This window comes from Peromyscus leucopus, chromosome 11, assembly GCF_004664715.2.
Source record: "Peromyscus leucopus breed LL Stock chromosome 11, UCI_PerLeu_2.1, whole genome shotgun sequence".
NCBI classification, from domain to species: domain Eukaryota; kingdom Metazoa; phylum Chordata; class Mammalia; order Rodentia; family Cricetidae; genus Peromyscus; species Peromyscus leucopus.
Genome location: NC_051072.1, coordinates 37,193,777 through 37,209,711, shown reverse-complemented (window position 1 = coordinate 37,209,711; position 15,935 = coordinate 37,193,777). Strand labels below are relative to the sequence as shown.

The 15,935-nt window shown below is 44.2% G+C and overlaps 1 protein-coding gene across 1 annotated transcript in view; it reads right to left on the bottom strand.

Moving 5' to 3' along the window:
* Positions 1-208: 208 nt before the first annotated feature.
* Map3k1 (mitogen-activated protein kinase kinase kinase 1) overlaps positions 209-15,935 on the bottom strand; it is a gene marked incomplete at its 5' end in the record, with an annotated part of 65,611 nt that continues 49,884 nt past the window's right edge. The window contains 11 exon segments of the mRNA XM_028883566.2: positions 209-2,734; positions 4,194-4,325; positions 4,919-5,061; positions 6,231-6,362; positions 7,908-8,070; positions 8,882-9,034; positions 9,361-10,639; positions 10,883-11,072; positions 11,334-11,425; positions 12,307-12,428; positions 14,518-14,796. Of these exon segments, the coding sequence (XP_028739399.1) occupies positions 2,585-2,734; positions 4,194-4,325; positions 4,919-5,061; positions 6,231-6,362; positions 7,908-8,070; positions 8,882-9,034; positions 9,361-10,639; positions 10,883-11,072; positions 11,334-11,425; positions 12,307-12,428; positions 14,518-14,796 (2,835 nt within the window).

The window sequence follows — 15,935 nt, the reverse complement described above, 5'->3', positions numbered from 1 at the left end:
CAAGGAAGGAGTAAGGCATGGTTCGAGGCTGAGACCCAAGAAAGTGGGACAGCCGAAGCAACACAGGGTCCTGGTCCGCAGCTTCCAGCTCTGAAGGGTGTGTGACCAGGCAGCCGGGTGTGAGCAGGACGAAAGAAATTATTCACGGTGCTTTCATAACCTTTCTATTAGTATGAAATTATTTACAAAATCCAAAGTACCAGTTAACTTTTGTTCAAAAACTTTTATTTACTATAAAGACAAAACACCAAAATAGGTACAAATACTATAAAATTGGTTCAAAGGGGTAAAAATTTTAATTAAAATATCTCGATATATTTAAAATAACAAAGGATACATTTAAGCCAAATTTTCTTAACCCAGAGGTTTTTTGTAGCATTTGCTTACACAGTAAGGTGCTAATAGGAGTTAGCCCTTAAGCCCTGGAAGTCTTAGGAATCAGTCACACAGCACATAGAATATCATTGTGAGAGTGAACTTTGGTAGAAGAAAAATCTATAGGACACCTGAGGTAGTAGAAACTGGAATAAACAGCAGTAGACGTTATTTACAACTTGAGTACCAAATAACATTAAAAACACAAAAATAATTACACAGTACAATTTTCAGTCCAGCTTTGATCCAAAGAAAATAAGAATATTACATCACATTTGCATCGAAAACAAAACACCACAATTACCAGCAAGCTGAGGGAACTGCACACAAACTCAAACACAGTGGATCTTGACATCTGGAGACGGTTTGAGTTTGAAATGTGGCGGGCATGTTGATCTACACAGTAATACTGATTAGCTGAGGTTCCTCAGTTTATACAGTTTACACCTCTGTCAGACAGTGTGAATCTGACCAATGATCTTCCAGTACATACAATGGCAAGAGTGCGTCCTTTAAAGCTTGCACACGAGACTCGGAAACAATCTTATTAGAACTGTGAAAATTCTAAGTAGTCAAAAGTAAAAATAAAAAGAAAATAAAAAAAGAAGTCAAGTACAACACATTTAGCATTACCAAACTTCACATTTCTGTATTATTTTTAACTCTTCAAATATTGCCAATCTTCCCAAACAAAGGAATGTAAAAATTTCACAGAAAAACTGTCTTTGAAAATTATCTGCAATATATCCCTGTAAACTTATCTTGGAACTTATTTTACTTCCAATTTGTGTTGTACATGTCAAATGTACTACATATATATAGCTTATTTAGTTTATCCTGAGTCTTTGAGAATAACCAATTCTATTTCACACTGGCTTCTGAAGAGTTAAAACTTAACATTTCAAAGTTACATTTAAAAGCTAATCAGTACTTGATTTAAAAGACACACATGCAAAGATCTACCATTTTCCTTCAGGATTCCATGCATCTGAATTCATCTTGAGGTTAAGACAATTAAATAATTGTGCAAATTCCAGGAATCAGTGTGTAAATGAAATTCAACTTTACTTTTCCGTCTGAACATTTTTAAAATGCAAAGCAAATTGATTGTTTGTTTGAAAACGTTGCTGATTGGTAGGTGAGTCCAAGAGTTTTTCAGCCGGGTCTAGTATAAAAACATCGTGCATGGCCAGGGAAAACAGCAGTTCCGTTACAGTCGGTGGGAATGAATGATGGATTGTTACCAAGAGGAAGATTTAAACGGCAGGAGTTCCCTATAGGCTAGGAAATAATATGAAACAATCCACCTCACTTTCGGATAACCTTGCCCTGCCCGTGAGCTGCATCTCAACAGCTGACTCTGTTGAAGTGAGTGCAGACTTACCCCGCATGGCGAGGGCGGAGACTGACGCGTGTAGCCAGTACTTCATTATACACCAATGAGAAGAAAACAGAACTCTTGCAATAGGCACAGATTTAATAAACTAGTTCACACCTACTTCTATTTTTTTTTTCTGGTTTGAAGAGATCACCTTTCCCTGAATATTAAACACAAATGAAGGTGAAATGAAAATACAGAACCATATTTTCCAAAAAACGAAATGAACGGGCCAACAGTAAAATGCACAATGAACCACAATCGACCAGAAGTTAAAAAAAAAAAAAAAAAGGGTCAAGTGTGGGTCATAAAGAAGTTATTAACTTTTAAAAACACATGTATTTTCTGCTACTCAGCATACTCTGACCTAAAAGAGGCAGACACTGATGTGTTTTATAGCCAGTGACAAAAACCCCAAACGGAATCGTAGACCCCCCCTGCTGTGATCACTAGATGAAATGGAAGAAGGTGACACATTAAAACAGATCCTGAGCCCTCAGCTGCTAATATTGCTGAAAAAGTGCTCCAAAAATAAATTTATGTTCTGTTATGTAATCCTGCAAACTCCATCGCTTTCCTGTTCACCGGAGCCAGTCCATTGAAAGGCACGGTTTACAGTTTCCACACAAGCTGTGGACTTTTGCATATTGAGCTTAGGTACAGATCATGATTTGTCAATCACATACTTAGGTAAGGGTTCCCCACTGGCCTCATTTCTAGCTGGTCAGTGGCATGAGGGCCAGGAGATTATCAACGTGGTCGCCCACAAGGTCTTTTAATTCTCTCCTTGCTGCACATCCTGTCTCCATTAGAGCTGGCCTGAACGGTTAACTACCAAGTCGTACGAAAGACAGGATGCTTCAGGAGCTCTCGGGATGGAGGTCTGTCCTGAGGCTGAAGTTCTAAACAGCGCAGAGCCACATCACGCAGGCCTGGGGACAGATGGGATGGGATGGATGGCGCAGTGGTCGCACTAGCAATCTGCAGGAGACAAAACCGGAGACTGAACTTGGCACAGGGACTTTGCACAGAACATGGACATCAATTTCACAGCCTTTATCAGTGTGTACCCATGTGGTGTATGCTGTGAGTTCTCTCTCAGTGTTGGACAAATCTTAATTCTTAGTGTCAACTAGTACAAACAATCTTTTCCCTGCCCCTCTTTTGACAAGGTCTCAGCACAGTCTGCTCCACCTCCAGAGTACTTCAACTACAGTTGTGTACCACCATTCCCAGATAAGAGCTGATTATTCTATCATCAGGTAAAGGATGAATCCAACTGATTTACCTACGTACTCACAATCACACTAACACTCCCTTGCCCTCACCTTAGCAACTTCATGAATGATTATTGAAAAATGCAAATTGACAGAAGGAAAAACCAACCCTAAAGTCTGTGATCTAGGACATTGAGTGGATGCAGACACACCTGTGATCCCCTGTCTCTACAGACACTGAGTGGATGCAGACACACCTGTGATCCCCTGTCTGTCTACAGACACTGAGTAGATGCACATATTTCTTAACACGTAAGACAAAACAAAACAGAAATGACATTCCTTTCCACCTGCCCAGGAGTAACCACTCACTGCTCTTGTTTTTCCTTCACAGGGAAAAACCCAAACATTTCTGTCGAACACTTCCTTAATTCGGGTTTAAGTGCTCTACCCACAGTGCACTGTCCTGAGTTGGACAATGTGGAGTAAACTCCTTATAAGGAGTAGAACCAGGTGTGGGGAGGCACACCTTTAGTCCCAGCACTCAGGAGGCAGAGGCAGGCGGACCTCTACCCTGAAGGCCAGCCAGGACTACACAGAGGCAATATCTTACCACCCTCCCCCTCCCCAAAACAAAACAAAATTGGGGAGCAGACTAGGGAGCTGGCTCACTGGGGAAAAAAAAAAAATGCTCGCTAAGCAAGCCTGATGGCCTGAGTTTGGACCCCCAGAACCCATGTAAAAAACAGGTATGAGGATGCTTATCTGTAAGTCTAGCACTCCAACGGTGGGATTAGAGGCAGGAGACTCTCCTGCAAGTTCAGAGGCCAGAAATCCTGGAACATGCAGTGCTGTGGCCAACAAAGGAACCCTGCCTCAAACTAGATGGAGATCGAGGACCAGCTCCTCAGGTTGTCCTCTTATCTCTGCACATGTCACGGCATGCATGTACAAACACCTGCATACAGAATCCGTATAAAAAAGTACTAAGTCTCTTTTTAAAACTGGAGGTTGGGGGCCAGTACCATGTGTCACTCTAGTTCCAGGGGCTCTGACTCCCTCTTCTGGCCCCTGCAGGCCCCAGACATGCATGTGGTGCACAGACATGTGCAGGCCAAACGCCCACACTTAACATAAAATACACAAACAGGCGACGACTGGCAGGGACAGCTCATGAGAATTTGACTTTTCTCAATTTTAGTACAAAAAATGGTCATCATTACCTTAAATATCAAAGCGAGATGATTGGAGTGCTTCTCGGCATTCCAAGGCGGTTTTGCACAGGCCATCTCTATAATAGCACAGCCAACGCTCCAGACGTCACAGCTCCTGCCGTACTGCTGACCTCTCAGCACCTGAAACAGGCAGTTCATTTGGACATGTGCCTTACCTCAAAGGGAGATCTATGTTTTATACAGGAGTTCAGAGCGAACAGTGGTACACACAGCAATCACAGGCACTACCTGAAAGCTCATGCCGCCCTCTCCTCCTCCACAATGGGGCAAGGGAACAAGTCATCACTACACTGAGCACAGAGGGCTATGAACTCAGGAGAGGCCACATTCACAAGTGCGTACTGTGTCAAGACATGGACAGAAAGGAAAGGTACCTTCTGCACATTTCTACCACGTGCATTTTTGTTTTACTGTAAAACAAGTATTACAAACTGACCCCACAATTCTGTGTTAAATTTGCTTTTCGTTAATTGTGTTAATTGTGCTGAAGTAGCCTTTAAGCAAATCTATGAAAATTTATTTTTAGTAATAATTTTAGTAATAATTTTGGTCTTGTTAAGACCAAAAGGGAGGGCTGAGAGGGTGGGTCTAAACTGCAAGGTACTACTGAAAACCAACTTCTAGGTCGCGGGCTTGCAATGAGGAAGTGCGTTCTGGCTCTCACTGTGAAGAACCTGGCACAGTGATTCATCACACCCAAAGCCACTTCTCACCTCTGGTGCCATAAATGCAATCGTCCCCAGTAACTGTCCCTGAAACTCTCCTGCACCGGTTCCTTTTGAGGCCAACCTGGCAGCAGCGCCAAAATCTGCAATTCTCAGCCTCTGACCCGTGCTGTCAATGAGCAGATTGGCACCTGTCAACGGAGACAGCAAATGACCTGGCATGTTAGAATCACGTAAGGACATGTCGAGAGCCTCGTGAAGTTCCCCGAATGAACTAAACCATGTGGGTACAGCCCCAGCCTCAGAGAAAGCTGCTCTTGTCTTCCTTTGCTCCATTGCTGCTGAAGGCACACTAGGGTCTCTAGGTGGATGTAACGCAAAGCCTCAGAAGGAAATTTCTGAAGGTCAAAGTCATAAGGCCCATGGAGATAAAGGAATACACTTAAAGACCCTTTTCAAGAGGGGATTCAAAACCTTTAAAATGATGATTTCAGCAAAATCTATCCAGAATTCAAATTTTAGTACAATTTACATTTTAAAACAGTCCTGTTGACACATACTAACATAGGCCAATGCAAATTATATGCTTATTTCATAATCACAGTTTAATCAAAGTTAGCATCCCAACAGCACTTCAATATATTGTCAAATACTAAAGAGATTCATAACAGAAGACCCAAGTTGCCTTTAATAGATATAATCTAAACTGCAAGATCCGACAGGACTGTCTGTCTGTCCCTCTCCCCCACCTCTCCAGGATTTCTCTGTGTGACTGCACTGGCTGTCCAGGAACTCACTCTGTAGACCAGGCTGGTCTTGAACTCACAGAGATCTGCCTGTCTCTGCCTCCCGAGTGCTGGGATTAAAGGTGTGCGCCACTACTGCCTGGCTATGATTTTCTTAAGTTTATGATACACCAATTATCTCAGAAAAACCAAGAGCAGGGATCTCCTGGGAAAACATTGTAATGCCAAGACAGGGGATCAGAGACCTCGGTTCTACACTTCCTGTCAAGAAACACCCTTTCTTGTATTGAACACACAGTCCTACACAACCAGAAAGGTGGACTGAAGACTTTGTTTTGTTTTTTGAGACAGCTTTTGTGTAACAGCTTTGGCTGTCCTAGAACATGCTCTGTAGACCAGGCTGGTCTTGAACTCACAGAGATCTGCCTGCCTCTGCCTCTTGAGTGCTGGTATTAAATGCCACCATTGCCTGGCGGACTGAAGACACTTAAGGGTCCTTTTAGTTCTAATATTCATAGGGTTATTTAATACCAAACTTGTGTTAGAAATCATCAAAGGTCAAGGTTAAAAGTTACATTTGCTTTCTTGTCACTAGAAAGTATTAGGGTTCTTACCTTTGACATCTCTGTGAATGATCTGGTTTTCATGGAGATATGAAAGGCCTCGGAGTAACTGCTCAGTATAGTTAATGACTACTGACTCCTTAAAAGCTCCATATTTACTCAAGAGATGAGCCACAGACCCTCCTGAAAGACCAACACAACTGTTGTGAACCTGGCCAGAACTACACTTTTTATCACACTCTAGTTTCTTAAGCTTACACTATATGAGCTCATAGGAAATGTTGAACTCATAGCATATCAGAAGTAAAATTGATTTCCTATAGTACCTCAAACTGTAAATTAGGAAACATTTTTTTTACAGAACCCTCATGAAACCAGCTTACTACAGGGCCAAGATTTCAGAAAGCGCTAAAAGTTATACATTTTAGATTGAACTAATTGTGCAATGTAGATTCTACGCCTTTCTTTTTTCAATCAAAGTGTATACACTATTCCAGAATCAAGTAAACAACAGTGATATGTTATTTAGCAGAAGGTAAAAAGCAGGGGAGGAGCAAGGAGGCAGTCAGGCATCAAATACATGTACCAGAGTCAGAATCTCAACGAACCTCACTTATAAGTACTTGTGAGAGCCAACCCATCTGTTCTGTATGTCCCCATGAAAAACAACAGGTAAGGGTCTGGAGAACTCCTGGGTGCCACTGGGGAGACAGTTCAGTGGGTAGAGTGCCTGTCATGCGTGTATGAAGACCTGAGTTCAATCCCCAGAACCCACATTAAGAAGCCGAGCATGGTGGTGTGTGTCTGTAGCCTCGCTATGGGCCAGCCAGCTTAGCCCAACTAAGCTTCTGGTTCAGAGAGACCCTGTCTCAAAAAACAAAGGCGGAGAGAGACAGAGGTAACATCCATATGCACACACGTGCACGCATTCACACTAGTAAGCACACACAAACATGAACTAAAAATGCACTCTTAAATCACACAAGAACTTAACTGGCTAAATAACCTAGTCGTCACATGACTGAGTCGCTGTTATACACATTAGAGAAGTAAACTCAGTCTAAGTTCAAGAGGATGAGGTTTAACTTTATGCCTCAGGGCTGTTTCTTCTGCAGGAAGGTTTTCAGATTACATATTAATTTATGTAGTTTGCCCAGTTAGTTGCTTTCTTTTCGAGGCAGATTCTCCCCTATTAGAGACCGGGCTGGGCTTGAACAGACCACCCTGCTGCCTCAGCCTCTTGAGAGCCGACTGCAGGCACGTGCCCTGCTCAGCGACTGCAGGCACACACCCTGCTCGGCTTTCATGTTGTTAGAAACATTTCTTACATATTCACAATTAGTGAAGACAATCCGGAAGAACACAGAATTCATATAATCCAGGTTTGGAAAAGGAAAAGATTCTTACACACCAAGGCACGAAATCACTCTTGAGAAAGGTTGCTGGGTTGGGGACTGTCACTCAGTTATGGTAATGTGCTTGCCTAGCATGTACAAGGCTCTGGGCTCATTTCCAAGTACAACAAAAGAAAACATCAAGATGGAAAAACTTTACTGTTTACTATATTTAAAATATAGACTATTTGTTTGTGTATGCTTGTATATTAGGAATGATTTGTTTTTAGAGATCCAAAGGTATTTATTTTTAAATGAAGTATTCAGTAAATCGCCCTTAACTAGAAGAAAGTTAAGCCTGCGCACTCATGCATGCTTTATACTGTGAACGCACCCGCCATCCATTCAATGAAGAGGTTGTAGTTGCTCTTCTCACACGTGGCGCCCAACATCCTGATGATGTTCGGATGGTTCAGATGGCTCATCATCCTTATCTCCTCCCTTAACGCTTCCACCACTTCCTCCTGCTCAGAAGACGTGTTTCTGATGTACGTCACCTGTTTTAATAAACACGTTGACAAGATTTTGAGTTTTGATGTTCTCTGTGTTCCAAACAACCTGACCTAAACTAGACCAACCCAAACTGTCTGAAACACTGACAGCAAATGGAAGTTAGCCATCTACCCTCATGGATGCAGTATTCTTTACATAAAACCAACAGATCAACAGGGAACACAAGTCAGGTAACTTTAGACAGCAAGAATATAGCTTAAGAAACTGTAGAAATCAGAAAAATGATAAAAGGGGAGGGTGCTGGAGCCAAGACCGGAACTGTATAAAAACAGTAAGAATGAGAACAGCCAATTACAGAGGAACAAACAGTATGACTGAATGAAGTCATTATTTTTGCACGTATGTGTGCTCACTCTATTATGCATACATGCTCGTTGCATGCATCTGTAAGTGTGCTCATGACAGAAGGACAGAGCACAGACAGAAATCTTCAACTGGCACAGGTGGAGAGGGGCAGGAATGACAGAGCCTTTCTCCGGCCATCTTGACACTGGATCTCACAGTGACCAGCTTCAACTTCTCATAGCAGAATTCAGGTTGGTGCTGCTTTTGGTAACACCTACTTTGAGACTGAAGCTTTCCGAAACCGTTAAGTGTGGTGGCACAATCCTGTAATCCAGACATTAGGGAAGTGGAGGCAAGGAGGTGCCAAGCTTGAGGCCAGCCTGGGCTACACAGTGAGACCCTGTCTGACACTGAAGTGCGAAGACCCCAGCATCCCATCCTTTGTCTCTCTAGCTGCACACACTTCATTTCACAGTTTGGACGGTTTCACCCTGGACTCCCGATACCAACCTGTTTGACAGCCATTAAGGTTCCAGTCCCCACATCTTGTGCTTGGTAACAAGAAGAAAATGCTCCAAGGCCTATCTGCTGACCTTTCAGCCACTCAGTGTCTTCCCTGTAAGGCTGCTTTGCTTTGGTATGTCCCGGTAGGGTCTCTGGTGTCTGCACGTTAAACAAAAGCAATCATTCTGTTAAAAGAGCAGGATCTTGTAAAATCAGTCTGAGGAAATACTACTATAATTCCCAAACCACCTATGAATTTGACCTCTGAAAGGACAATGTTAACAAGAGTATCACGTGTAAATGAGAATCATTTCAGAATCAGCCAGAAGTATCTCTGAAATAGGCAAGTACTGCTATTGTAATGACTCAAAATTACTACTACATACTTAGTTATACATGGAAAACCCTCAGTTATCAAAAGCAGCAATTTCTCCTAGATCTTCCCACGCCCCAAGGAGACTGTAAACGGTCTGAAGACTACTCACGTCCTGCTGGATGATGATAATGTCCTCTCCGTTTTCCACCTGTAGCTGAGGAACTACGGGGAGGGCATCTTGAGATGCTGACATTGCCATGGCAATTGCTAAAGCTTCCTCTTCTTCAGCTTCCATCTTTTCTTTGCACTTCTGATTGTGACTGACGTCATCTTTGTATGTATCGTCGTTTTCGGCCTTTTCAGGAGAGAGGACCGCCACCTCCGACTTAAAAGTGACCGTTGTGTCACTGGAAGGCATCGATGCTTCCAGAAGGTCCTCGATGCTGGAGTTGAGCTCCGTGTTGACATCCAGTCTGCACTTGTCCTCCACTGGGGTGAAGACGGTCTCGTCGCTGGGTATAACGGCGGCGTTACCACTGCTGCTGCTGCTGCTGCTGCGGCCGAAGCTGTCCTCACATCTGGAAGCGGCGTTCAGATCGAGTGTCATGCTTTTCTTGGAGGCATCCCCCAGTCTGCTTGTACTCCCTGGGATGGGTCGAGATGGCTTTGGCCTGTGGATGTTGCTGGAGGGTGGGGGTCTTGACTGAGTAAAGACTGGGGAGAGTTTATCCGAGTCCCTGGTCTCTGAGCAGTTCCTCTGGAACTGTAGAGAGAACTTGCGCTGTGTTTGAGGAGATGCGGAAGGTATTTTGCAGGGAACAAATGCCTGAGGTCTATGCTTAGAAACATCTGTTACAGAGCCAGCTGGGACAGATGGGGCAGAGGAACAAGGGGTCGACACTGCTGGAAACATCTGGGAATGAGACAAGGGAGAGGAGTTCAAACACTGACTGTGGGGTCTGCCTTTTGTTTGAACCGTTGGCTTTGGCTGTTCTGTCGCTGTGGAACTAGGAAGTCCTACGGAAATGCCGGCCAGTCTGTCCGAAATGTCCTCTGAACTGGCACTCAGTCTCGTAGCACATAACCCTTTTCCAGTTTTCTCTAAGTGGACTGTGTGCTCGAGGGAACTGTTCTCAGGAGAGCTGGTCGGGCCCAAGGGCTGCAAGAAGCTGTCCTGTTGCCCATCCAAAGTGTCTTCCACACCCATCTGGATGACCTCAGCGATTTCTACCTCATCTGCAATCGCCAACAAACGCCGGCGCATCCTGGTGAAGTGCGTGGAACCTGAGGCGGTCAGCATTGTCACCAGCTTGGAAAACACAGCGGGCACCGACGTCACCATTCTCGCAGAGCTCAGATAGATCCTTCGAGAGAGCTTGCCAACCATCGAGTGGGAATTATCAATGGACTGCAAAGTGAAGGTCAGGAGGGACAGCAGCTTCTTATACCTGGAAGAAAAACAAAGCAAAACACCCTCAAATCATCGAAAAAATACGGCCATCTGAAAAATGGCAATTTATACCTGCCCTTGTACGCAAAAACAATCTTTGCACGAAGAATTTGTAAATGTTTAACTAAAAGTAGCCTGCTCTTCAGGTTTCTAAAATCAAGTACTGAGGTGCTAGTATGCAACTTGGGGACATGTGAGCAAGCAAGAAGAGGGGAGTACTGATTTTCACAAGAGAAATTACCTGATTTCAACAGGCTCAGCTTGGGAGACGTCAGTACTGACGATATGAGGATAAAATTCAGCAGGAAATTCCAACAGCAGTCTGTCTATAAGACACAGGCGGCCCAGGAGTTCCTGCCAGCTGTTTGATTCAGCCTGGTTACCAAGAATACAACTTAAGACATAATCAACACCACCAATACCAATGGATCCTACAGAAGAAAAAAACAAACGGCAGAGAAATAGTGTTACAAAATTCTAAAACAAAACATGGTCAGATGGGGGAAGGCCCATAAAAACGCTCTGGGTTGTTAGTCTTAAGGACTTCTCTTAAATTAACTCCTATTTTTAAAACAGCTGAATGAATCAATTTATAAAATTTACTCCAATATTTTATAACAGTCCCTTGAGAAATCTTAGGCCAAGGAAAACAATAAATTGTGCTCCATTAATTTTAAATTAGAAGTTATTACCAGCTTTAAGTATTTCTCTACCAACTGCCAGCTCTCCTGCTTGGCCCTTGCACAGCTCCAGCAGCGTTGATATGGACAGCTGACTCGTGCGGCTACCGAGAAAGAAGAGCAACAGTTCAATGGTGAGCAGCAAGTACCATGAAATCTCTCTACAGCATTCCTGATGTTTGCAATCGTTCAAGCAACGGCCTCGGGTCAACAGCCCAACTGTAGAGCTCCAGGAAGCGGGCTGCCTGCTACTTGCCATCTAAACCCATCCTCACGCTGAAAAGCAAGATGTGCCCTGCACACTGACACACTCCCTACAAAACTAACTCCTGATGTGGAGAGAGGAATACCAGAGTGAGGACACTCTGGACTGAGCAGCAGCAGCTGCAGAATGAGGGAGACGGAGCGGCTCTGGCCACTCAGGACACACTGGGATGTGGAGATGGGAACTGCCAAGGTACCTCTCATGGCTTATTAACTGAAAGTGAGCTTTCCTGTCCACTGATCTAAATGAGGTATGGCCTGTGCTCACGTCTACCATCACCACCGTTCACTGTCACTTTTGAAGACTATTGTGGGAAGACATGAAACTTAAGAATAGTTAAGAACTCTCATAATTACAGTAAAGTTCCATCACATACTGGAACAGGACTCTTTTCTAATCCACCTGAGGCAGAGGCGGGTATAACGTTACATGTTCTCTACAGTCCGTTTATTCCTTACGGTTCTGTATGCCAGTAGTGTTCTTGTTGACTGGACTCCAGCTTAGAATCCTACAATCACAATCCATCAGATGTGCAGCAGCTCCATGCACTTTGCTGGCCTGGCTTTTACTTGCCACTGGGGTTTCTTTCCCTAGTCCTCTAAGCCCTGTTTTGATTTCAGATTTCACATTACGACGTGCTAATAGTTGAAGATTCACTAGCACAGATGTATCAACCTGAGGTGTGAGGTATGGCCCGGGTATCTGTAAGTGAGGCCTTACCTATTGGCATCTGCACACTTGACCAGGATGGTGTCCACGACTGGCCGGAGAAGTCTCTGAAGTTTGATTCTTTCTGCCAAACTGTGGCACGGTGTATACACCAGCATGGCTCTCAGTGTTTTCTGGGGAGAAAAAAAACTGAAGGTCAGTTTAACTATCTTCAAAATGCATCCAAGAAAATGTCCTAAGCTGAGACAATCTGAGCAAACAAGTAAGTAATAACAGACATGGATAACCACAGCGTGCTCCCAGAGGGACGTAGGAGAGTTGGAGTCAAGGCTCTAACATCTGCTCCATGTCCAGACATCCTTGGTTACTCCCAGCACACTAGCATGGTTAGTAATCTAGTTGTGAAGGTTTTCGAGGTCACTGACTTCTGATCCCAATTTATATTCATAGCCACTCATGCTTCTCAAAAGGACCATTTATTTACTAGACCCAACTATTAGGGTGTGAGTTAGAAAAAAAAAAAAGATTGCAAGAGGTAGCTTGGAGACTGAAGTGTAAACAGATCAGGTAAGAAATCATGCCAGTGAGGCGGCTCAGTGGCCAGTGGCACTTGTCACCAAACATGACAGACTTGGGTCTGAGCCTCAGAACCCACAGGGAAGGAGCTAACTGGTTTCTGCAAGTGGTCCTCCCTTTTCCACACACAGCTATGGACCACACATCCAATCCCTCTCCACTAAATGTTTTCTTTTTCAAGAGTTACCCTAAGGCAGGGATTTCTGGGGAGGGTGTGTGAATTTGAGCTCCAGGGGTCGTGTGGCAGTCAGGCCTGAAGACATTCTTCATCATGACAGACAATGGAGAAGGTTTGCTACTAGCAAGTATCTAGTGGTCAGACGCCTCAGTTGGAAACATCCTCCAGGGACAGCACCTCTGGTGTCCCCTCCCCCAGGTAATTATCTGGCCCACACACCAGTGCTGAGACTGAGAAACAGTGCTTCAAGGAGATGGGAATCTCCGAGTGGAAAAGGTCAAATGACCTTATCATCATGCTCTCCTACTCCTGAGACAAGTTCTAACAGTCAGAACAACCTATGTCTACGGCATGCATGATGGTTAGTTCCAATGATCAATCTGACAGAATCTGGAATCGCCTAGGAGATGGGCCTCTGGGCCCATGCTGGGGACCGTCTTGATTTTTGCTAACTGATGTGCTTAGCATCTTCACTGTGAAGGAGCTGGCTACATGAGAAAACGTGAACCATGTACAAGTGTGCATACACCTGCCTTTCCCAGCTTCCTGCCAGGATGCAATGTGGCCAGCTCCAGGAGTTTTTGCCATGATGGACTGGAACCTGGAACTGTGAGCCAGAACAAACCCTTTCTTCCTGAGGCTTTTGTCAGGGTGTTTTTTTTTTTTTTTTTAAAATCACAGTTACAGGAAAGAAACCAAGGTAACATGGACCATTTTCTGAAATTTTTCACCATGTTTACTGAAGCCAAGAACAATTTTTATTAAAAATAAATACTCATTAATGTTTCCATACATCAAAACAAACAAAACAACAAAACTCAAAGGATGTGTTCTAGTCCTATTTTTACTTGATTGTTTCTGTTTCATGAGACAGGGTCTCCTGTTGCCCAGGCTAGCCCTCGGCTCCCTGGAGAGCTCAAGATCAACTTAACTCCTGATCCTCTACCTTCCCCCTTTCCAATGCTGGGTTTCTAGGCATGGCATCACCATACCAGGCCATCAAGAAGTTTTAATTTGGTCATACGTGATGTATTCATTGAAGAAAACATATGAGTGGCTGGAGAGATGGCTCAGAGGTTAAGAGCACTGGCTGCTCTTCCAGAGGTCCTGAGTTCAATTCCCAGCACCCACATGGTAGCTCTCAACTATCTATAATGAGAACTGGTGCCCTCTTCTGGTATGTAGGTATACATGCCGGCAGAACACTATAGGCATAATAAATAAATAAATAAATCTCAAAAAAACAAACAAACCATGAATAGCAAGACATTACTACTACATGGGAGAAAAGTAAACAGTGCATAAGAAATGATGAACAGATTAAAATCAGTAAAATTATAGAGAGATAAAATGGAATATTGCAATTTCTTAGGACTATAGGATAAAAAAACTTGGATTTTCTAAAGTTAAATTAGGTAAAGTAGATTTATTGTTTCTTAAAATTAGTACCCACAAAAGCCCAAAGAAAGCCAACTCATAAAGATATGGTTACGGAGTGATGTACTTACTAAAGCAGCAACGTACACTTTGTAGACAGGGTCGGCACAGACTGTGGACAGCACGCTGCAGCAGGCCTCCACCACGTCCCCTGAGATGCTGGTCTGGGCAGACCCGCTGGCGGCTCCCCCACTCAGGCTGCCTCCACTGCCGCCTCCAGAGTTTCCAGTGCTCTCCCCATTTGCCAACAGCAGGGCCCCACTAACATCGTGGGACAGACGCCGGAGGGCCATCTCTCTTACATTCCAGTTTCTAGAGAATAAGCAGCCAACGAGTTCCATTCCAAACACCTATATTGAACAAACACAATGCGGTGAGAAATCAATGGACCTATGGCGTGTTAAGGACAGTTTCTGATGATTAAAGAAAAACTGGCCACTTCTCAATTCTTTACTATATTTGATAGATAATTTTGATTGAGAACTTTAATAACACATACAGTCTTCTGTGAGGGCATGGATACTCAGGTACATGTGTGTACACTGTGGAGGCCAGGGGTTAACCTCAGCTGGTGTTCCCAGGAGCTGTACACTTTGGCTTTATTTATTTTTGAGATGGAGTCTTCCATCAGGCTCACAAATTAGGCTAGGCCAGCTAGCCACTGAGCCCCAAGGGCCCAGCTGTCTCACCTTTCCAGAGCTGGGATTGCGAGTACAACACACCCAGCTTTCTGCAGGGGGCCGGACATCAAACTCAGGGTCCCATGCAAACACCTGACTGACTGAGCTGTCTATCTGCCCAGGTCCTTGACTGTTGACTTCATGGGATTTAGAAACGTCTGAGAATGTCTACTGAGCATTCTTTTCTCCCTCTCCCTCCTGGTTTTTTTCAAGACAGGGTTCCTCTGTGTATCCCTGGCTGTCCTGGAACTTGCTTTGTAGACCAGGCTGGCCTCGAACTCAGAGAGATCTGCCTGCCTCTGCCTCGAGTGCTGGGATGAAAGGCGTGCGTGACACCTAAGGCCTAAACCCAGCCCAGCTGATGACAGCTTCCGCATGGCATCTGACAGGCCGGCAGGAACTCGGAGAGCTCTGGGACCCTGACACGGAATACCGTTCACAGTCCGATGGAAGAGCTAAGGTGTGTCTGTGAATCCTGTGGATTTTATCAGCCTGCTAAGGAGCAGGGGGTTGACATGAAGGGCGGGTTACAAAGCAGAGAAGCAGCACATTCTACGATGGAGACAGTGAATGAGTTAACCTCTCACAAATTGAGAGCTGACCAAATGCTGACCACTGGCTTCACTACCATCTCACTCTCTACTGGGAGCACTGGCTATCGATCCTACCTTTGAAAATAACATAGCAAGCACCCAGCAACCAAGAAAATAATTTGTAAGTTGGCCAACCCAAACCTGTGTTTGCCGAAGACAAGAAACTGTTCTGAGGAGGTAAAGGCAACTGAAACACCATACCCAAGACCATTCTGA